This window comes from Bison bison, unplaced genomic scaffold (assembly GCF_000754665.1).
Source record: "Bison bison bison isolate TAMUID 2011002044 unplaced genomic scaffold, Bison_UMD1.0 scf7180017864042, whole genome shotgun sequence".
Classification (NCBI taxonomy): Eukaryota; Metazoa; Chordata; class Mammalia; order Artiodactyla; family Bovidae; genus Bison; species Bison bison.
Window position 1 is genome coordinate 1,312,218 of NW_011494614.1, and position 24,156 is coordinate 1,336,373.

The following is a 24,156-nucleotide window of genomic DNA, read 5'->3' on the forward strand; positions in this document are numbered from 1 at the left end:
CTTTGCATGGTTTGCTAGTCCCACCTCTGATGTTGGGCTGGATTTCTTTCTGGATGTTGACGCTTCTCTGTCTTATTTTGAAAGGCATTTCTCATTTACACCCACAAAGAAAAAGCCCACAGCATGGCAGACCCGTTTCAGGGAACACTGCTCTTCCTCTGCTATTGCCAGCTGAACAACAGAGCTATCAGGGTTCTCCTGATCCCAGAGCGGGAATAACAAGTCCAAGACTATGTGAGCCTTCAAGTCACACGTCTTGGGGAGGGTGCTCAGAGGTATCGCCTGTGATTTCAGTGTCCTTCTCAGGCTTGTCATCCCAGGCTTCCTCCCATCTTCTAAACAGCAGAGAAGGCTCTAGACTAGGCCTCTGGAGACCTGAGTTCTCTTTTTGGGTCTGCTATAAACTAGCTCTTTGCCTTGTGGGCAAATTCCATTACCTTTCTGAGCCTCAGAGCCCTTTTTGTGAGATAAAGAAGAATCATATGATTTCTGAAGCATCTTTCAGCTTTAATAATCTTGAGTCATATGGACACTGTTGTAGCAGTCCTGAACCCTGTAATCAAATGTGGCATGGCAGTGGAATCTGACTCTGATAGGTGGGTGGCCCATTAGTGTGTCTATATGTGTCACGTGAAGTTGTGTATTGTATGAATTGTGGCCCGAGAGGCCATCTGTCTGATCCGGGAAATTGGAGTAGTAAATGCTTCTTCTGAATTGCAAGTGTTGTATCACCAAAAAGAAGGAGTTTGGAATTCTTAATTAAGATTAACTAAAATAAATTTGTTTCTAGTTTGGATAAACAAGGAGAATGTGACCACAAAACATGAATTTGTCAGTTTATGCCTGAACCAGCTTATGGTCTTAAAATTGAACTTATCAGACTTACTGATATGAAGAAATTGCTGCTTTACAAAGTGGACATGGAGTCCTTTGCACATTTCCTAAATTTATCAATCTTTTTACTCAAGAGAGATTATCTACTAAAACTTTTATATCCCGGTACAGAAACTTTATTGATGGACTCCTCCCTATACATCTTCTGTATGGAGGAATTTCTTTCATTTCTTATTGTTAGTGGCATTTCTGAAGTTTTAAAAATACTGTTTCAATATCATAATAGAAAATGATATTTTATTCAGTTATTTTCTTGCTATAATGATTAGTGTTAACAGTCTGATATCTTTTTTTCTTACTCAAAGTAATCAGGGACATATTCTCACTCTAAAAGATTCAAGCAATAACATATATATTGACAAAGTGTGTGTCTCATGTCCTCATGTATTTTCCTCCTTAGATTGTGTGGTGTGGTAAAGCACGTTGTGAACCCCTCAGAGTGCTCTTCCCCCGAAAGATGCATCTTAGCCTACCTCTACGACCTCTACGTGTCATGTAGCCACCTCAGAAGTAAATTTGGAGACCTCTTCAGGTGGGTAGAAGAAAGTCAAAAGAATAAGAATAGGTCTATGCCCCCCCCTTTTTTTTTTGTGGGCCAACCAGTATTATCATCCTTTTTAATAATGAGAAGTAATCCTAACTGTATCTGCCAGAATTCCTGTTGAATTACATTTCATTGTACCTGTAACTTCCTATTCCAAATTACTATGCATGTTTAACTCTGATTGCAATTTTGGTAGAATAGAAAACATTGTGTATCTTACAGTTGCTATTACCTCACTTAGAAACTTGTTTCCCCATCGTTTGCATACTTCCTTTCTCCCTGCATTGTTTCTTTGACTCCTTTTCCTTCCTACTTGAAATAGCATTCTGGCTCCCTGTCATTCTTTGCAGTTTAGCACTTGTACCCCCAACAGGTGGACAGGTGCTGGAAACTCCTGATTTGCTTACTTACTTAATGTTGTTTGAGGAAGTTTAGATGGTTAATTGTAAGTTGGTGGAGGGAAGGAAATGGTAATAGCTGACAAAATAAATTTGGAATCTAGAATCAGGCAGGAAAGAACAGTCAGTTAATGATTTTTCTTCACTCTCTTGTACCGTGCATCCAGTTTGTTTGTAAATCTGAGAATCTCTGTCTTCCAGGCACATCTAGAATCTGACCACTCTTCATTGCTTTGCCACTCCCACCATGCTCATCTCTTGGTTGGACCATCACATTTTCCTTCTAACTGCTTTCTTGGCTTGCATCCTTGATTCTCTTAAGAGTATTTTCTGCATGTCTTCAAAAGTCACCCTTTTAAAACAAGAATAACTTGACATATACCAGTGGCTTCTTATCTACTCAAAATAGAATTCAAAATCCTTCAGGATCTACTGGATCCAGCTCTGTCTTCTCTTTGTCTCTGTTCAAATTAACCACATGGACGTCCCTGTTGGTCTCCAGATATTCTAAACACACTCCCATCTTGGAGCTCTTGCACTTGGCTGTTACCACTCTTGTAAAGTTTTCCCGCAGTTACTTGCTCACTCCCACAGTTCATTCAGGGCTCTGCCTCCCTGATCAGCCCCTTTGATGTAGGATGGCCCCTGCCCTGACTCTGTCATTCTCTGAGCTTAGCATTATTCCCCCTCCCCACTCCATACATTATACACTTATTTATGGTCTGGCTCCTTTCTAGAATATAAGCTTCTTGAGAGCAGAAGCTTTATATTTTCTTCATTGCTCTATCCCAGTACCTTGAAGAGTATCTGGCTCATAGTAGGCACTGCAAAAAAAGTCTGTTTAAAGAATGATCTATACCAAAAACAAAATCTGTGATATTTTTAATGGTACTGATAGGGAAAAAAAATGTGAAAGTATGTCTTTATGAAATGAATTACGTTAAAAAATAATCCCTTATGAAATATTAATATTTTCCCCCTGAAATAATGTAAAAACAATGCCCCTTGTTCTTCTATTACTTTGCAGAGAGCTTTCAGTTTACAGTTTTCAGAGAGTTTTCTCATACATGACTGGGTTCTTACAACAGCCCTGTAAGTTTCTCAAGAAAGCCACAGTGTTTGACCACTAATGCTCCTGCAGGGTAATAAAGCATGTTAAGTGAGTTAATTCAAGTATTGCACACTGGCTGTGCAGAAACTTAGGAGACCAACAATGAACTGAGGGGCTGCTTAGCATTAGCAATTAAAGACATGGAAGAAAACGGCAATTCTCTTGGAAAACCTTCGAGTCAAGTGTTATTTATAGTCTAGGACTAAGAAAATGGTTGAAGAAAAGCTAGATATGCAGAGAGATGTCTATTAATATATTACTAAACCAGTTTTAATGATTGGATCTGAAACATCATCTATAATGTGTATAAGTGTAATATTTGAAGGAAATAGATCACTAATCACGTTTACTTATGACTGAGCAGGCTTCCCTGGTGGCTCAGATGAGTTAAAGAGTCTGCCTGCCAGTGCAGGCGACATTGGTTTGATCACTGCATTGGGAAGATAACCTGGAGAAGGGCATGGCAACCCACTCCAATTTCTTGCCTGGAGAATCACATAAACAGGAGCCTGGTGGGCTACCGTCTGAGAGGTCAAAAAGAGTCAGACATGGACTGAGCAGCTAACATTCACTATGACTGAGCTGCTGCTGTGTGCCAAAGGCTTTGCTGGGTTGTTTTCATCAAGATCTTTAATCCTCTAACAACCCCAGGAAGTAGAAATAATTTTTCCTATCAGTAAATGATTGCTCTTCATCATAAGTTAATAAACGATGAAGCCTACATTTGAATAGAAGTCATTTTGGCCTTGAGCTATGTGTTGCTTTCATTATTTTATCAGGGTTTTATGATGCATACAGTTTCAGAAGGAAATGAGAGCTTTTATTTGTTTGTTAACTTCATATACTCCTGAAACAGTGCTAAGAATTTGACAGTGACCCTGATGGCAGCTAATGTTTCATTAAAACCTAGAGCTCATCCGGAAAGAGTGTAATAAGTGAAATAGGAAGCCTCAAAATGAAGGGTGAGGAGACTCACCATGAACCACAAAGTTCAGGAAAATTGTAAGAGGAGGAGGAGGGCATCAACTTGAAAGATGTCCATAGAAAAGTGAGGCTGACTCATAAGAAAATACAGAAAGAAAAGCAGAATTCTTTTGCTTTCTAAAGACAGACTTGGGTTAAGAACCCACCTTCCAATCCTGTGGACATGGGTTTGGTCCCTGGTCAGGAAAGATTCCACATTACATGAGGCAACTAAGCCCATGCAAGCCACAACTACTGAAGCCCACATGCCTAGAGCTTGTGCTCTGAAGCAAGAAAAGCCACCACAATGAGAAGCCTGAACACCACACCTAGAGAGTAGCCCCTGCTTGCCACATCTAGAGCAACCCTGCATGCAGCAACGAAGACCCAGCACAGCCATAAATAAATACAATTTTAAAGTTAAATGAATAAAAGCACTGGGAACTATTTAATATTTGTCATTTTGAACAGGTCATGAATTCAGGTTGCAAACTTATATCCGTCAGCAACCACTGACAAGCTCTTATATAAGTTGTCTGCAAAGAAAAAGCATGTAGAAAGTTGTATTTGCTGTCATTTAGTGGGTGGCTTTAGTCCTACCTCTTGGCCCAGTACTTTCCAAGCATATCTGGGACTTAGTTTTACCTGGGAAAGTTTTGTGTGTGTGTGTTTTTTTTTTTTTTAAGCATACAGATTGCATACACCCAACAGTGAGGTCCAGAAGTCTTTTAATTTTTACAAATTCCCAGAGGTGATTGTGAAGGAGAAAATCTGAAGTCACATTATGGTAAACACTGAACTGAGCAATCTCTGTTTTCTGGAAGCAGTTGTCAGTGGTAACAGTTTAGGGTAAAGAGTCTTTGCTGCTGCTGCTGCTAAGTCGCTCAGTTGTGTCTGACTCTGCGACCCCATAGACAGCAGCCCACCAGGCTCCCCCGTCCCTGGGATTCTCCAGGCAAGAACACTGGAGTGGGTTGCCACTTCCTTCTCCAAAGCGTGAAAGTGAAGTCGCTCAGTTGTGTCTGACTCTTTGCAACCCCATGGACTGCAGCCTACCAGGCTCCTCCAGCCATGGGATTTTCCAGGCAAGAGTACCAGAATGGGTTGCCAGTGCCTTCTCCGAAAGAGTTTATAGATCTTTTCATTTGTGAGGAAATCATTCCTAGCTACTATTTATATAGGTGCAGAAACAAGGGCATGTCACCTTGATCACAAATAAATGTACTGAAATTTAAAAGGAAAAGATTTTCTGTTGTTTAAAAGAGCTCTTTTATAGAGAAGGTGAAATGTTGTTTATGGACTTGTTATCCACAGCAAGTGGGCAAGGACAGCAAAGTGCACATGGGGACTGAGCTCCGAAATCAGGTCATCCTTCAGCCGTAGCTGCAGAGCAAGATTTGAGAGGATGCTTTCTAATTCCCTTTTATACACTTAGACAATATTCTATATATTATTCTGTATAATTCTGAATATTGTAAACCAGGTTCTTAAAACACCCTAGATACCGCGGAGAAGCACAGCATGATACATTTTTAGGAACCATTATGGTTTCTCTACTCTCATAGAATTTGTATTTGTATATTATCTGTATCTGCCTACTAGAATTTAAACTCCCTGAAGGCAGGGAGTGAACTCCTTTTTCCCAGTTAGGCATGGCACATGAACCTCCCTGGATATCCCGAATGGAAAGGAACAGTTTTACAGGATGTATGATTAGGGTTAGAAACACCAAGTTATTCCTGGTGTGTAATCCAATCCATTTTTATTAGTCTTAAGTGACAACACTCACTGTTCAGAGAAGTTGTTGGACGTCTTAGTAGATTATTTTTAAAGTATGTAAAATGTAGAAATGACCTAGAAATTAACATTAGTATCCAAATGTCTTATTTTTGTTTTGTTCCTCTACCCAATTAGTAACTGTTTATTGAACTAGAACATTCTAGGCACTGTGTCCAATGCTGATTATTGGAAAGTTGGAATCAAGAAGCCATAACGTGAGCTTTCTCTAGGAATACTTTACAGCTGCCATTTAATCTGTCCTTAAATGAAGTCACTTTCTAGTTATTATAGTTCTGTTTTGTCTTTTAACTCTTCTTCTTGTAACCTCAGTAGTGCCTGTTCAAAAGTAAAGCAAACCATATATAACAATGTGATTCCTGCAAATTCTAACTTGCGATGGGATCCAGACTTCATGATGGATTTTATTGAGAATCCCTCGGCCCGTAGCGTCAACTACTCAGTGCTGGGCAAGATCCTTAGTGACAATGCAGCCAATCGCTACAGCTTCGTCTGCAACACTCTCATGAATGTATGTATGGGTCATCAGGATGCTGGAAGGTGAGCTGGGCTTTTTGATTAAACACATGATTGCTACTTTGAAATTCACATCTTTAATTTGAGACATTTGCCTTTGTTTTTTAAATCTTATTTTGTTACTGAGTTTACTTCAGCTCTATTCTGGCTGCTTTTCTTAACCTGGCTTATTGATCTGACGTAAGATGCTCTAGATACAGTCTATCAGTTGTCTGATCCGTTTTCAAAAAGATATATGACAAAAATACCAATGAAAAATACACATAATTTTGGAAACGTTGGATTTAGGTCTTCTTTTTACTTTTTTTAATGTTTTTTAAAAGCATGAATTCATAGGTCAGATTTGTTTACAGAACTAAAAATATGTTAATTGGTATCTGTACTGGTTATTGTTTGTTGCTTGACAGCATTAAATATTAGAAAACGTGTGAAGACATCTCCTTTCTCTTCTGTCCCGTATTCTAGTAGGTAGTTTGTCAAGTGGATTTTTATTATATCCTTGAATCTTAAGAAATTAGTCCCCTGTTCGATGATACTGAAATTATGTGTTCGTTGAGTTTATCCTGTATGAGTATTTGTCTTTTGTTACTTTCTCCTATGTTCTTTTTCTTCTTTGTAGGATTAATGACATAGCCAATTTCTCCTCCGAGCTGACAGCCTGCTGCACTGTTCTCAGTTCAGAATGGCTGGGGGTCCTGAAGGCTCTCTGTTGTTCTTCAAATCACGTGTGGGGCTTTAATGATGTTCTTTGCACTGTAGATGTAAGTTTTCTGTTTCATTTAAAAACTCAGCTGTGCAACTAAATATTCAATTAGTAACTTTTTTTAGTTGACTCAACTCTTAACTGAAATAATATAAATTGTTTTCCTCTCTCTCTGTAGAAGTGATAAACCAGAGTGTGATTGCCAGGGAAAAGTAAATGAAAAAAAAAAACAAAATAACTAAAATAGCTTAATTTAGAGTGGAGATGCCAGGAGTCTCCTTCTTTGGTAGCTGAGACGTCATGTCTGGTCTCCTCAGGGTAGTCTGGTCGTAGTTGACTAAGTGCCTTGGGTCCTTCACGGTGCAGGGCATAACGTAACTAAAGCAGTTTGCGTTCTGAAGGCAGCCAGTTTGTTTTCTTAAGGTGAGAAAAACTCTCTTTAGAGTATTGGTTCTGTGTGTGGGATTAGGATGTCCAGGCTCAGATTCGTACGGGTGTCCAGTCTTTCTTAGTGACTGTGTCCGAGAGTTTTTGAAGAGATGTCCGTTATAAAGTATCACAGGTTTCCTCAGCTATCACATTGCATCAGTGTGTGAATTTCTTAAAAATCCATCTTGATTCTTTATTTCGGCCTGTCACTTCCATCATTTCTTGCAGTAAATCATGTTACATATTAGTGCATCTCATATATAGAAGAACTGTATACATTATAAAAACTGACTCTCAGTTAAGTTTTATTTCCTAGTTCTGGTGTCTCAAGACCACATGGGCAATCCTACTCTATCCTGTGGGCACCTCAGATGTAAAATTCATACCTGTGACCTGCTCTTCCAGACAGCAAAGACCCAAATTTCTGTCTTTAACATAGGTCCTTAACCTTTCAGTTGTTTCTCTTTCACTTTACCTCTGCTTGTTCCCTCGTCTGTAAAGTTGGATTTAGCAGTATGAACCTCTAGGTGCTGTGCTCTTTCTCTGTTAATCTCTAACCATAGTTTTTGACTTAACTGGACGACTTAATGTGGAGGCTACCATTACAGCTGTTTTTCTTATTATTTTCTGCCAAAGTCTTGTGAGATCTGTAAAAGGTAGAAGTTTCACTCTGAATGAATGATTTTTTCTCCTCTGATTCTCCTCTTCATTTTTCTCCCTCATTCATCTTCACTCTTCTTTACATTTAGGAGTCGGTGAGAATTTTCACAGTTGTTTTTAAAATTAATTATCTTACAAAATTAAGATTAGTTATTCCTGAAAGAAACACCAAAAAACTCACAAGCCTTGTTTTTCAGTTAGGAGAACCTTCTTGTTTTCCATTGCTTCTAATGATCTTACCCTTCAATATCAGATTATACTGCACTTTGCCAAAAAGACTTACTTAATGTTATATCACTTAGAGATATCTTCATTTTGCTGTTTTATTGTTTGGTTTCTCAGTTACATGTACTCCAGGTACAGCTTAGTATTGTCTTAAAGCACTGGGATATGGGTGAACCTCTTTCTTTGTCTTAAAAAATAGAAAAAAGCCTAGAGGGTAATACTCATAAGTGATTTCCCTCTACTGGTTCCTTTTGGGATTTGAGATCTTATTGGTATTGCCTGTGTTCTCTTAGATATTAATCTTAAGATGTTATTCAAAAGGGTGTTAGGTATTAAAACATGTCAATGTTTTTCTTGAAGGTGAGTGACCTTTCATTCCATGATTCATTAGCTACTTTCATTGCTATTCTGATAGCACGACAGTGTTTCTCCCTGGAGGACGTCGTGCAACACGTCGCACTCCCCTCTCTCCTCGCCGCAGGTAAGGCTGCATCCTGGAGCTGCCCTGGTTATTTGCTTGGTGTCTCGATGCTGTGGTCTCTCGCAAGTTGAAGGAGTGACAGGGTAGAATTTGAGTAGACGTGCATTGTGCCGTAATACGTCATCAAGGTAGAGATGGTAGCATTATAATAATTGTTCCAGACAAAGTCACACTGATTTCAATGGAGAAGGTTGGAAACGGCTATTTTAGTACTTGTTTTTAAGAGAGCTCTCACGTTTCTCAGAAAAGAAATAGCCAGTGCTTTACTTTTTACCGTAAGGAGCATTTATTTAAATTATTCCAGAAACTTCAGCTTACGAGAAATGCGGAAGATATGTTCTTCAGTATGTTACAAAACTTGCTTTTAAAATCCTCTCTCCTAGCTTGCGGAGATGCAGATGCAGAGCCTGGGGCAAGAATGACATGCCGTCTCCTGCTTCATCTCTTTCGAGCTCCCCAGGCCTGCCTGTTACCTCAAGCAACCGGTGAGATGACAGTTGAAATCTATCTGATGATGTTTTCATTTGGAGCTTTAGGTTTAACTTGATCAAGTAGGCTGTCCGTTCTGTAATCTTCTTCCTGATTTTGGTGGGCTTTTTTCAAGGCGATGAAAGAAAGGGGTTGTCAGCTATTGAGAAAGGTTGTCAACACCTTTCTTTTACGTAATATCAGGGTGTATTGAGAAACTCACATCAGGAGTTAATAAACAATAAAAATACCTCTGCTCCTTGGCCAAGTCATGCTGGTGGGCAGTGTGATCCTCCAACATACTCTTGTTGGTTAAAAACCATACTCTAGCAGCTTAGGGCAATGGCATTTCATTTATTCTTTTACTAAGGTGAAGGGAATAGGTAAAGAATTCTAGGGATTAGAGTTTAGTGCAGTCTGTTCCTAAAGATCATTTCTATGTAAATGTGTGTGTGACATCAGCAGAAATGGATAAAAGTGCTACTGATTTTTTTTTCGATACATCTCTCTGAAGAGCAAAGCCACTGTCTTAATAATTAAAAAAAAAAAGTACTGGATACTGGCAGTGTCTCTTAGTGAATCCATGAAACATCAATTAAAGCTAGCTAATAGCAATTAAGCGCTCACAACTTAACAATGAAAGGCCCTGCTGACTGTAAGTGGTTACAAACAGTGGTTAATGATGATGACGAATCTGTTAAAGCTTTGTTGGCTTTCTTATAGGCAAACCTTTCCCGGGAATAAGATCGTCTTGTGACAGACACCTCTTAGCTGCTGCTCACAACAGCATTGAAGTGGGAGCCGTGTTTGCTGTCTTAAAAGCAATTATGATGCTTGGTAAGATTATCCTGGCACTGAGCTTGGTTAATCACCAGAAACAGAGGCAAAATAATTTCTATTCAGGTTTAACTCTCGTTAAAATTATTAGAAACACATTTTTGTTTGTTTATTCTCTTGGAAAAATTAGTTGGTTTTTTCCAAGTGTATGTTCAGTTGGACTCCAAGAAATCTGTCCCTTACTTACAATTCTGGGGGAATTTAAATACTTTTTTGTGTGTGGGATTTTAGCTGCCCATAGGGTTGTTAGGATTTCATTTGTTGGCAGAAGTCACACTTTGTAATGAACTCTGTTGAACTGATAATCTGTGTAAAGGTTTACATTTCGTGTTATATTACTGGACTAGAATACAAGAAAATCTGGGTTTTAATCTTAGTTTTTCATTGTGATCCTGAAAAAGTTTCTGTCCATCTGCCTTAGTTTTTTTCATGCATCAGGTGATAATTACAATGATATTGATACTGTTGATAAATCAGTATTAGATATCACACTTTTTTTCATTTAATTTATAATGTTCAAGACATCCCTACATCTTTATTGATATGTATTCTCCAGGAATAGTAGTACTGTCTTTTCTGTTCATTTACAGTGTAGTACCTTAAAACATTTTTATTCTGTAAATCATTCAGGATTTGAAGGATTGGGAAGGATTCTTGAATTCATACTGCCTAATTTCAACTTAAGGTGCCCTCTTTTGGTCTTGACTAAACAAAAATTACCTCTTATGTTCCAAAGGAGCTCCTTTTGGCTAGAACTGAATTTGCTGAGTTTAGATGAATTGTTTTAGGTGAGTCTTAAACGTGTTTTAGAATGTATCCTGACCTTTTTATACCTCTCTTTAAGAAGTGTTGGGGCTTCTCTGGTGGCTCAGATGGTAAAGAATCTGCCTGCAATGCAGGAGATCCAGGTTCGATCCCTGGGTTGGGACGATCCCCTGGAGAAGGAAAAGGCAACCCACTCCAGTATTCTTGCCTGGAGAATCCCATGGACAGAGAAGACTGGTGGGCTACAGTTCATGGGGTCGCAAAAAGTCAGACACGACTGAGCAAACAACACTTAAGTATTGTTAGGTGATGATGAGGGTAGATAACAAGAGTTTTCATAAAACAAACTAAAGTTCACCTTAACACACACACACACACACACACACTCCTATTGAAATGCCCAGGGATTTTGTATTTGAAATGGAAAGGTAGAGCCGTATGGAGGCCACAGCCTCTCCTCTGAGCTCTTAGTACTATACTGCCAACATTAAATGCTCATTTCAGTAAGATTTCTCTACTTTTAATATGTTTGAAAGGAAAGCTGGCCAGTCACTTCTATTTAATAAATAAATATAGGGACTAAGCAATCAGGGACTGATGTTTTTTTACTGTGGTATTTCCAATGCCCATCAGGGAAAGATTTTCCATAAGCTAATGTTGAAAGTGTGAATGCGTATGTGATAGACATTTTCATAGGAGAAACCAAAATGTGTACCATAGAAACATTATATTATCCCCTTGATTTGTGGGACTGGTTTAATCCCAAGTATAATTTGCAACTTCTTTAAGTATATATATTTTAATATCAGTGCCTAATCACCAGTTTATTTTTATCTCATGGCCTTTCCTTGACCTTTTTAATTGGCCCCAGTTCTTGGTGGATTCTCTATCTTCCTAAGTGATAGAGGGTTCTTCAGGTCTGAGAAGTCAGGATGAGGCTTGTTGAATGTCAACAGACCTTGGACCAGGCAGGCACTGAACACTGTGTCTATTTTATTGTCTCTGCCATTGCAGAAGCTTCTAGCACAGCCCTCCTGACCTCAGTCATCCTAACATCTAAATTGAATAAGGATCTCCTAGACTGGGGCTGGCAGAGGTGTTTGTTTCCTTTTTTGCAATTTTATTTACCTCACTGTGTTCTTATCAAAGTGTTCTCTCAAGTGCTGTCAACTAGGATCTATTTTGAGTTAGGGAGATAGGACTGTTTTATAGAATTCAATTTCTAATTTCTCTAGTAGTTTAAGTTGTGGAAATAGTTGTTTATAGGGCTTCCCTGGTGGCTCAGTGGTAAAGAACACCCTGCCAACTCAGGAGACATGGATTCTACCCCTGGGCCAGAAAGATTGCCTGGAATAGGAAATGACAACCCACTCTAGTATTCTTGCCTGGCCTGGCGGGCTACAGTCCGTGGGGTTGCGAAGAGTCGGACATGACAGAGCACGCATGCACATGATGTTTACGGGCTTCCCTGGGGGCTCAGTGGTAAAGAATCTGCCTGACAATGCAGGAGACTTGGGTTCCATCCTTGAGTCCTGAAGATCTCCTGGAGAAGTAATGGCAACCCACTCCAGTATTCTTGCCAGGGAAATCCCACAGAGAGTGGAGCCTGGTGGGCTATAGTCCATGGGGTCGCAGAGTTGGACGCAACTTAGTGACTAAATAACAATAGCAGCAATAGTTGTTTATATCTTCTAAGGTTGGAAATAGCATGCTAAATGTTGGTACATGTAGAATTCAGTCTTTGTTCCAGCTTTTGAAGAGCTTTGTTGAATTAAATAAATGCCCATGAGTGAAGTGAACTTGGTGCTTTTTTGTGTAAATATTTGAATGAGAAATGTATAATATGTGATAAGATACTGAGTTGAAATGTATTATGTGTTCCTCCCTCCCCTTAAGATTTTTTAAGTAACCATTTAGTAAGCAATTCGATTTTTAAAATTCAGCAGAGTCAAAAGTTTTTCTTGGCTGACTTACAGGTTTTAAAAGGCTTTTTGCACTGACCTGGGGTTGGTTTCCCTTACAGTGAAGTAAGCGAGAGTTTTATCTAAACTCATTTGTTGGTTACTCAATGCTTGTGATCTTTGTGGGTAAATAGATAAGAGTTTGGAGGCTCTGTTTCCATTTGGCAGTCTTTTTTTTTTTTTTTACCAAATTACATTAATTTTTCACTTTTAAAATATGACAAATTTTTGTCTTTCATGGCTAGAGAATATTTCTTATTTCTGGCTATTCAATAATTCTGCTCAGTTTTCCCCTCAGAACTTTGTTGTGAGGAAAACACTTTCCTGAGCTTCATTTTACTAAGTATATGAGAGGCTGATCAGGTGAGGTTTTCTAATTTGGATGTTTACAAAGAGGAAAGTGAAAGACATGGGTTATTCAATGAATGCCCTATTTTCCAGGGCTTCCTTAGTATGCATTGCCCTTTTCCATTCCCAGGGAAATAAATCTCTCTTGTCAAGAAGTTGATAGTAAGGTGGGCTAAGGCAAAACTTTTCTCTTGACCTATGGATAGAAAATAAGTCATTCATTGTAAGAGAAGAAATGAAAAAGGGACATCTAGAAGGGTGAGTAACCCATTTTTTCCTTGTCTATATAAGTCAAATGAATTTGCATACATTTGTGCTTGAAATATTGGTGAAATCAATGTTCTGTGATTATTAAGTGTGATTCATAATAGCCTTTCCAAGTTTGGTGAAAGTATACTTAATTCTATAAATGAAATAAAAAATGAGCCTTGAACTTGTTTTTTTTCCCATGTCTGATAGAACTTCTCAGTGTTCTAGCATTTACTGTCTTGATCCCTTCTCTTTGTTGCTGAACAACTTACTTTGCAATAATGATCCCATTCGTGCATTTTAAATCTCTGAATGCTTGCCTTATTTATTTTCCAAATATTTGGCAATATTTTGAATTTCTATGATTTTGCTTTTGTGATTCTGTTATGTAGGAGATGCCAAAATTGGCAATAACAGTGTCAGCTCTTTAAAAAATGATGACTTCACCATGAGGGGTTTACGACGTGATGGGAATGCTGAGGATATCTGGACTGCCTCACAAAATTCAAAATCCTGTGGGAAAAGCATTTCCATAGAAACGGCCAATTTAAGAGAATATGCTAGATATGTACTGAGGACCATCTGTCAACAGGTATTTTTCAGGTTTAATTTGCCTTTAACTTTGAGTGTGTTACTGTTCTTTTGGAGAGAAAGGCCCACCACTGTAGGGAACTTGTACATAGATAGTCCTCTTTTGCCTTCTCACTTCATTTTGAAATAATTTAAAGTTTTCTGAAAAGTTGTAATAATTTATAAAGAAGTCTAGTATACCCTATACACAGATTCCCTAATTTTTTATATTTTACCATGTTTGCTTTATAATTCTATTTGTGTTTGTGTGAGTATGGTCCTCATATACTTTTTACTTCTTATATTTTTACATAAGCATTTGAGAGGAGATAGACTACATTGTTCTTTTTTACTTTTTAATATTTCAGCATTTATTAACATAACTAAAATACAGGATTTAAAAGGAAGGAAATTTAGCATTGGTATCTTAAGGTTTTCTCACCTACAGGCCACATTCCAGTTTGGTCAGTTTTCCCAGTAATCTTGGCCTTGTCTTAAGTTTCCTGTAGGTTAGTGTCAGAGTATGCATTCCTCACCATGATACTGTAGAGTGTGTTATATTCTTCTCAGGTAATCACATCCAAAGGACCTGAGGCCCATTTGTACCTCATTGGTGATGTTAGTTTTGATTAAGCTATCTCCGCTGTATTTTTTTTTTTTTTTAATTTTTGTTTTGTATAGTTACCATTTTTCCCCTTGGAATTAGTAAACAGTTTGGGGGACACTCTCTGAGACAGTGCAAGTTTTCCGCTTCCCATCAAACTCCCTCACCTCCCACAGAGCATCCATTGTGATTCTTGTCTAAACCAGTCTTTACTGTGACGGTTGCAAGATGGCTTTTCCCAACTCCTCCATTTTTTTCACATTTATCAGTTTGCATTCTACTCTAAGGGAAAGCCTAACCTTTTCTGCCTTCCCTTCCTTTCTTCCACTTATTTATTATCCACAAAAGTTACAGTCCTCAGTTATTTTCATGTTCAAATTGTTCCAGATTTGTCCAGAAGTGGGAATCTTTTCATGCTGACTTTTGTGTTATTTTCACAACTCTCTCGCCCTTTCTTTTTTAATAACAAGTATTTTCTTTCTTTCTGGCCTGTCTTATATAACTCATCTTTTCATGGAACCTTGGTTCTGTTTAGAAGAAGATGCTGTTTAGAAACCAAGATCTGAGTTCTGTGTGTGCTTATTGCTGTGGGCAATGTGCGTTTATTGCTTCTAGGCCCTTTTAGCAGACAGAGCTGGGGAAAAAAGCATCCGTATACATAAATGTGTGTGTGTATAGTCATGAGTTTATACTGGCACCTCCAGTTCTGATCAAACAGCTTAAGTTTTTGTTAGCATCCCTTCAATCTGTGTTGAAAGTGCTCTCTTCCATAGTAAGAGTCCTGGATACCAGTAACGTCAATCATTTACTGATTTGTTGAATTCTACAATACACCTGAAGTAGTTTTAGAATTATTACACCTATACTGCCATGAAAAAATGAGTCTCCTAAAAGGAGTTGAGAATTTGCTTATATTATAATTATTTTTTCCCTAAGGTTTTACAGTATTGTGTTAAAAAGTTATTTGACCTTTCTTTTTCAGTATGGATATATTACTCACTTGAAATAGAATTGATTTCATTTGGTTTTGTTTGTGTTCAGTTTCTATTTCTTTTCCTACCATATCTATCTTTAGAATAACATACTCCCAAAGGTCAGCTGGGGTTTCCTGGTGGGCTCAGCGATAAAGAATCTACCTTCCAATGCAGGAGATGTGGGTTCGATCCCTGGGTAGGGAAGATCCCCCAGAGAAGGAAATGGCAACCCACTCCAGTATTCTTGCCTGGGAAATCCCATGGGCAGTGGAGCTGGGTGGGCTACAGTCCATGGGATCACAAAGAGTGGGACATAGCTTAGTGACTAAATAACAATAGCAACAACTAAACAACAGCAAAGGTCAGTCTACTGGCGAGAAGGTATGCTCAGAGATGTACAGCTCTTTCCCTCATCTTTTCTACACTGTGTTCCTCCCTGCCCTAAGTAATCAGTTTCATTATTTTCTGATTTATCTTTCCAATTTTTATTAAATTCTCCTTTCCTATTAAAAAAAAAAGGCATACCATATATGCTCTTTTTCACTTTGCCATTGGTATAATATAATGTTGAGTCATGTTTTTCTTAGAGTACACTGTAATCATGGTAAAAGTAAACTATTAGTCATATATATGTTGAGAGTGTGCCGAGTTGTGCATTGGTTTCTAATTGTGGGTACACATTGGAGTCACGTGGAGAGTTTAAAAACATTTTGATGCTTAAGAAATTACTGATGTCTGGATAGCATTACTGAGATTGATTAATTGCTGTGATATGGGGCCTGATCATCCTTGACTCAGCAATTGTACTTGTAAGAAATTATCCTAAGAACATAATTGTACAGACAACAGATGAGCACAAGTATTTATAAAGGTAACATTATTCATAATGATATCAAAAAGGAAGACAGTTTTCTCAGTGTTCTACTATGTCCTGTCTATTAGTGGGATATATTACAGTGCATTCCATAAAAGTGAGGGATACATATTATAATGTAGAATCACTACTGTTACATAGCAAGTTAAAAAAAATGATTACAAAACCGTACTTAGAGCAAAGTTTCATTCTCCAACTGAAAACACATACTAGTGTTTTCTTTACTGAGCTTTCTCCCCCACCTCCTTTTTTATTTTTTTGCATATTTCTTTCTTGCATTCCTTTTTAAAAAAATTTTTGTAACCAAGATTCTACTTTATATTTTTAAGAAGTCAAAATACTGGAAAATTTCTAAGCCTTTCCCTCCTACTTTTTCCATCTATTATTTTTTAAATGGAAGATTTCCTGTCCACTTTCTGTTGTGAGCCATGAGTTTAGTACAATCTAATTGCCATCTTATTTTTAGGAATGGGTAGGAGAACATTGTTTAAAAGAACCTGAGAGATTATGCACAGACAAAGAACTTATTCTGGACCCTGTGCTGTCAAATATGCAAGCACAGAAATTATTGCAGCTGATCTGTTATCCTCATGGCATTAAGGAATGTACGGAGGGGGACAACCTCCAAAGACAGCACATTAAACGCATTCTTCAGGTGAGTGAAAATAGTCTAAAGACTGTGTTTCTGTCATTTTGACATGTTTTTTTGTGTTTATAACAGGAGTTACTGCCTCTCTCTTGTTGTCATTGCTAGCTAATTCTTAACTTTAATTAATTCTGATTTTTATTCCCCCAACTTTCCATTTTGTGTAACAGCCACACTTTATTGCTGGGTAAATATGCCCACTGCAAATCGTATCAACCATTATGTATCTATAAGTGCAAATATGTTAATTTGTATCAATATTTATTGTGTTTACATGAGAAATAAGCTTTGTAGAAGGACTGTCTTCATTATGTTATTCATAAGATATCAAAATCATTTTGTAATGGAGTTGTTTAGATAGACTTTGGGAAAAGAAATGATTGTCTTATTCATTTCTAATGCCTAGCTGAGTAAGGCACATTATTTTAATGTTGCTGTTTTTTCCTTTGTCCCTATAATGAGCATATGAAATAGACTTGGAAGCCTTTTGTGTCATATGAATCCCTTTATTGTGTGTAATCATTCCTCTGTTGTTTTGAGAAAGAGAATACTGCAGGGGTTTCTTATACTTTAAGACATGTTTGGTATTCTTAACGTGCTAACTCCATTTTCCCCAGAATCTTGAGCAGTGGACGCTGAGGCAGTCCTGGCTGGAGCTTCAGTTAATGATCAAACAGTGCCTAAAGGACCCTGTGAGTACATTCAGGAAAGCATGAACGTGTGTGACACGTTGTGAAAAGCAACACAGCATTGATGCTTGTGGGTAAAGTGAAACACAGGGGTGCTTGTTTTCTCATGTCTGACTCCAGGGCTCTGGTTCGGTGGCTGAAATGAACAACCTGCTGGACAATATTGCCAAGGCAACAATAGAGGTGTTCCAGCAGTCCGCTGACCTAAACAATAACTCTTCTAATGCTGGCATGGGCCTCTTCAACCCAAATGGAATTGGAAGTACTGATACAAGTAGCACGAGACAGAATGGAATAAAGACATTTCTAAGGTATTTTTTTTTTCCTGTGGTTTTACTAAGCTGTCATTCATTGTTCACATGTAACTGCACATTTTACTTGGATAATGCAGACTTTTTTTTCATAAAGCTGCAGGAATGTGAGGAAAATAATTGCTTGTAAGTGTCCATTGTCATTATTTAATATGTTAAAGGGCCATGCTGCTGGGCTGCACGGTAGCGGAGCATTCCACATATGCGGTTGAGCAGGCCCAGACTCCTTGGAACCACAGTTTACGCTCCAGAGGGGTGAATTTCTTTCATGTGCCCTGAGGCTGCCCTATTCCGTGGTAGTCCTAACTTAGGAAACACTCTTTCTACCATCTTTTTAAATTGGCAGTTTTGCTCAAATGATAATTACAAAAGGCAGATAGACTTGTATTTCATCATTTTGGTGTAAAGTACAACTGGTGAATTTGGTTATTTATATGCTTAAATGTAATCAGAACATTTCATATTTTAACCATGAGAGAAAGGTATATTGCTTGTTAGACAAAAGGACTGTTAGTGTTCAGAAAGCCAGAATCATAGAAAAACACTTTTCCAGACTTAAAAAAAAGTTGAGCTATAGTATCCTTGCAGAATCCCACCTTTTAGTGCTTTCCATAAGCACGAAGAGTGTGTGCCAATGTCTGGTATTTGGTGAGAGGAAATAGTATAGAAGTGAAAGGCAAATGTTAGAATAACCCATGTGTCCTGTGAATGTAAGTTTTGCTTTGGAGTTTCGATCAGAACTGTGAGAGCAGAGGAAAAGGATGCCTTGGGTCTATCCTTGGGTATAATACCTGTTTCCAATTTTAGTTCCTCTGAACGCAGGGGTGTGTGGCTGGTGGCCCCCCTAATTGCCAGGCTGCCGACTTCTGTGCAGGGAAGAGTGTTGAAAGCAGCTGGGGAAGAGCTGGAGAAAGGACAGCACTTGGGTTCTTCTTCCAAAAAGGAAAGAGACAGACAAAAGCAGAAAAGGTATGGCTGGAAGTTTTGTTTCTATGTGAGTGGTTAAAGAATGGTTGAGAAAATTCAATGGCCTACAGATGTACATGCTCACTGTACTCTGCTGTTGGTGGTTATTAGTAGTTGCTAAGTCATGTCTGACTCTTTGTGACCCCATGGACTACAGCATGCCAGGCTTCTCTGTCCTCCACTATCTCCTGGAGTTTGCGCAAATTCATGTCCATTGAGTCTGTGATGCTATCTAACCATCTCATCCTCTGCCACCCCCTACTTGTCTTGCCCTTGATCTTTCCCAGCATCAGGGTCTTTTCCAATGAGTCGACTCTGCATCAGGTGGCTGAAGTATTGGAGCTTCAGCATCAGTCCTTCCAATGAACGTTCAGAGTTGATTTCCTTTAGGATTGACTGGTTTGATCTCCTTGCAGTCCAGGGGACTCTCAGGAGTCTTCTCCAGCACCGTAATTTGAAAGCATCAATTCTTCTGCCCTCAGCCTTCGTTATGGTCCAACTCTCACATCCATACATGACTACTGGAAAGAACATAGCTTTGACTATACTGACCTTTGTCTACAAAGTGATGTTTCTGCTTTTTAATACACTGTCTAGGTTTGTTATAGTCCTTGTACTCAGAGTCCACTGAAATTTCGTCTTTGTGTGGAATTGAAAATAATCTGATAGGCCAAGTTCTGTTACATAAAGTTTCCAGATTATAATATGTAATGCACTAGCATTCAATTCTGCCTGTGTACCCTAATCACTGCTGCACTATTAAAAATACTGACTTCTCAGCTCTGCTTCAGACCTGCTGAATCAGATCTGTATATCCACAGTCCCTGTATTCAGCAGTTGTTTGGGTTTTTTCTTGTTATTTAGGTACTTATGCTTAAATTTCATGGAATAATTTATACTTCTGTCATGCTGCATCTTGAAATAAGTTACTAATATTTTTAACATTTAGGGCTCTTGTTCTAGCCTGTATATTAGGCTAGATCCTAATATATAGGATCCTCCAAATTGAATCTTCCAAGTTGAATGTGTTTTAAGTTTTGTGGCCTGGAAAATGTTTAAGTAATTGTATTAGGAAAATGATTATGTTACTGAAAAAGAACATAAACACATTCTAATGTAAAACCATGATGAATTTAGCACCTCAGAGATAAAAGGAAATTCCTAACATAAAAATTCTGAGCATTCTGAACATTTGGGGTTTCTTATGCCCTAATCAGTAATGATTTCTAATGACCTAATTGGTGGCTGTCATTTACTAAGCCCTTATGAAATGTCAGCCTCAATATAGAATTCATTACATACATATGTGAACTTTTAAAATCTCCTAGCAGTCATACTGAGGTGCTTTCATTATGTCCTTTTTACAGAAGAAGAAACTGAGGTACTAGAAAGTTAAGTATATTTATCAAGGACACATAGCTAAGGAGGCATGAAGCTGAAACCCAGGTGTCTGGCCTCTGAGTCTGTGCTCTTAACTAAAGTACATTTGGGTATTGGCCTAGCTTTGCACATATGTTGCTTGGCATCTGGTTCTTCATCCCCTTTGCCAGTATTTATTAACCAACCAGATAACTCAATTTTAATTCTCAAAGTTGATTGGCTAATGATGGCATGTACATTGCCTCACTTCCCACAGGAATCCTAGATGCTAATGTAGAGATTGAAGATGGCTCTTCCTAAGTCAGTCTCTCTAAGCTCTGCTAGTGTAAAATGAAGCGGATTGAAATATTTTGACCTCAATCTCATTTTAAGAAATCTTTCTTTGCAGTGTAGAAAAATTAGTTTATCAATATGTCAGCTGTTTCTGATCATGTAAGAAATAGGACTAAAATGCCAATTTAAAATAAAATTTTAAAATCAAATATCTTAAAACTCTTTTACAAGTCAAGCCTGTGGGATGTAGTGGAGCTGTGCACTAGGTCACTGGCCGGCAGAATGGTTTTAGAGGCCTCAGACCTTGGTGCTCATCTCGCTTCTACTCATGCCCATCTAATTGGTCTTGAGAAATGTGCTGAAAAGCAACACAAGCACAGCAATCCTAATAGGCCTGTTTCCTGGACCCTAAAATACGAATGGTGGCTCAGTGGTAAAGAATCTGCCAGCAATACAGGAGACAGGTTTGCTCCCTGGGTTGAGAAGATCCCCTGAAAAAGGAAATGGCAACCCATTCCAGTATTCTTGCCTGGAAAATCTCATGGGCAGAGGAGCCTGGTGGGCTAAAGTAGATGGGATTGCAAAGAATCAGACGTGACTTTAGTAACTAAACAACAACAAAATATAAATACTATGTGAGAGAAATTTAAAAGTTTTTCTTTTTATTCTGTGTATACAGTGATATTCCTCCTGCTATGTATCTTTAAGTTCAGTTTACTGATACAAACCATACATTCTCTTCTTCCTCCCCCCACCCCCCAACTCAGATGCAGTATGAATTTATGCTCATTTGCAGATGCCTTCAAGGGCAAGAGAACATATTAAATTATTTACAAGCATTACAGTGGTTTTAAACCTTATTAGTTAGAGATATGATTTAACTTTTCAAGTAGTCTTGGCTATTTACTACTTCCCTCCCTTTTCTAATAGTAAAATAAATAAGAGCCAGTAACCCGAGGGCAGGAAATCAGTGTTGCACAGGAAGTAATCTGTTCTTTCTAACTAGATCTGCTGTTATTACTTCCTTTATAGTATGTCTCTTTTGAGTCAACAACCATTCCTCTCACTGGTCCTTACCTGCCTTAAGGGACAAGATGAACAACGAGAAGGCCTTCTAACATCTCTGCAGAATCAAGTTAACCAGGTAAAGTACAGTAGAATATTGAGCTAGGCAAGTATTTTCCTAATGGCATTCATTTGTTTTCCTTTCAAACACTGAGCTTAAACTAATAAGGGCAAAGCATGTTTTGATTAGATGCAGGAAAGCACCACCCATGTCCTGTTCTCCTACCCGGCATTCTGGTCACCATCAGATTAGCAATAGTATAATATGAATTAGGCATTGGATAGATGTCTATAAAAGTTACATTTTTCAGACTGTACATAACTTTGTCATATCTGTTCCTCTCCTGACTTTGTCTCTTAGGAGAGGTCCTGGAGCAATCTGTGTTGCAGGGCCCATGTCAGTAACAAAGAGAGCCTGCCCGCTCTCCAGATCTTCTACTGGGCTTCCACATGTCAGGGAAAGTCTCAGCTTGAGCTCTGTAGGTTCAAAACTCAGTTTTACTGCCAGAACCAGAGTGATGCTGGTCTAGGGCACAAGATGTGTGCATGCTTGCACACACTACATCGCTTTAGTTGTGTCCGACTCTTTGCAACCCTGTGGACTGTAACCCATCAGGCTCTCCTGTCCATGGGATTCTCCAGGCAAGAATACTGGAGTGGATTGCCTTGTCCTCCTCCAGGGGCCTTCCCAACCCAAGGATTGAACCTGCATCTCATGAATCTCAGGCATCGGTGGGCAGGTTCTATACCACGAGCACCACCTGGAAGTCCCAGGGCACAAGATACTCATTGCTAAGTCAGAAGGCATTTTTAGTTCATTTTCAAAGATTTTGGACTTTGCCTTTTCACCAGCTGTAATTCTCATGGTCACTATTTGAAACACTTTGTTCTGTGTGCCATGAGGACACTGAGTGATCAAACTGGAATTTGAAAGTATAGAATGGAGAAGTGTGGGTAGATTGCTTCTGTGGGACATTTTATCCTATAGCAGCAGCAGCAGCAGCGGTGCCTAATGGAGGCCTCCCACATGGCTGTTAATTCTATACACTGTGTCTTCTTTAATAGTACTGGATGAACCTGAACAAGACACTTGTTCAGTTCTCTAATCATCTGCTACCTTTTGGATATATGAGATTTATGTCTGCACAACAGCCAGAGTGATCCTTTTAAAGTGTAAACCACATGTTTTTCTGGTGCCCAAAATGTTGCAGTGTTTCTTATTGTGGGTATGTGTTTGTGTGTGCATGTGCTCGATTGTGTATGACTCTTTGCAACCTCATGGACTGTAGCCTGCCAGGCTCCTCTGTTCATGGGATTCTCCAGGCGTGAATACCGGAGTGGGTAGCCGTGTCCTCCTCCAGGGGATCTTCCCAACCCAGGGATCAAACCCATGTCTCTTTTGTCCCCTGCATTGGCAGGCACATTCTTTACCAGTAGCGCCACCTGGGAAACCCCTGTTTCTTACTATACCTGGAATAAAACTTCCCCATATAGGCTTATGTGACCTTCCATCATTTGTCACTGGCTCCCACCTCTATTTTGTTTCTTTCCTGACATGGCCTTACTCACTCCATTCTGTACGCAATGACCATGTTGCTGTTCCTTGATCTTGTCAAGCATCCTCTTGTTGCAGAGCCTTTCTCCCCTTCCCTGGAAGTTATCGACATGGCCAGCTCCCTCATTTCAGCAGATCTCTGCTCAGCTCTCACCTCCTTAGTCCCCTCCCATCCCTTAGTCCCACCCTCATCACTCTCTAAAACAAGGACCACAGTTATTCTCTGTCCCCTTGTCATGATTCTTACTACTTGCTCTACTTATTTTGATTTGACCTACTACCAGAATGTCAGCTCCATGACAACTTGTGGGCTTTTTTAAACTACCTTGTACCCTTCACCTGCCTTGAGGGAGATTCATCTATATCTTTTGATGAGATTTGAGAAGTGCTCCACATTTACCGTGTGGTGTAATCACAGATCATCTGTTGGACTCAGTTACTTCTGCATATGACTCATTTCAGCTCTTTTGAGATGATTCTCCATAGATGCCCTACTTCAGACCACTTTTTTTTTTTTTTGCTTCTACATCTGATTCAGAAATTTCCCACTGGTGGTTTGCCTTCCCTAAGCAACCTGTCCCTTCCCCAACATTTGTCTGAATAAGTGAAGAAGCATTTATTTAATAAATTGGTATGCAGCTCGGCTGATGTCCAAGATGTCACATTTTTCAAAGTTGGTTACATTACCTTTATCAAGGAAGACAAGTTTATTGATTAGCAAGCCTCCCCTTCAATGAAACATCAGAATAATGCATTTGCTAGGATTCACAGCCTCTCCCTAGAAATATAAGAGGAGACTGATACAAAATATAATTCTGTTTCTCTTTATCTTTATGGTGGTGGTGGTGTAGTCACTAAGTCATGTCTGACTCTTTTGCAACCCCATGGACTGTAGCCCGC

General features: G+C 38.9%; 2 protein-coding genes across 9 annotated transcripts in view; one reads left to right on the forward strand and one right to left on the reverse strand.

Annotated features, from left to right (window-relative positions):
* MED12L (mediator complex subunit 12-like) overlaps window positions 1-24,156 on the forward strand; it is a 368,195-nt gene that overhangs the window by 297,615 nt on the left and 46,424 nt on the right. For 7 of the 8 annotated variants that reach the window (XM_010835383.1, XM_010835387.1, XM_010835384.1 and 4 more), the window contains 12 exons: window positions 1,295-1,426; window positions 6,020-6,247; window positions 6,843-6,984; window positions 8,601-8,721; window positions 9,105-9,206; window positions 9,913-10,026; window positions 13,742-13,941; window positions 16,838-17,026; window positions 17,635-17,709; window positions 17,827-18,017; window positions 18,825-18,986; window positions 21,669-21,780. In XM_010835383.1, the coding sequence (XP_010833685.1) occupies window positions 1,295-1,426; window positions 6,020-6,247; window positions 6,843-6,984; window positions 8,601-8,721; window positions 9,105-9,206; window positions 9,913-10,026; window positions 13,742-13,941; window positions 16,838-17,026; window positions 17,635-17,709; window positions 17,827-18,017; window positions 18,825-18,986; window positions 21,669-21,780 (1,768 nt within the window). The remainder of the gene's footprint in view (window positions 1-1,294; window positions 1,427-6,019; window positions 6,248-6,842; window positions 6,985-8,600; window positions 8,722-9,104; window positions 9,207-9,912; window positions 10,027-13,741; window positions 13,942-16,837; window positions 17,027-17,634; window positions 17,710-17,826; window positions 18,018-18,824; window positions 18,987-21,668; window positions 21,781-24,156) is intronic. The other variant, XM_010835380.1, reaches the window with a different exon arrangement.
* The window catches only part of P2RY12 (purinergic receptor P2Y, G-protein coupled, 12), a 53,537-nt gene that overhangs the window by 26,518 nt on the left and 2,863 nt on the right, over window positions 1-24,156 (reverse strand). The window lies entirely within an intron of this gene.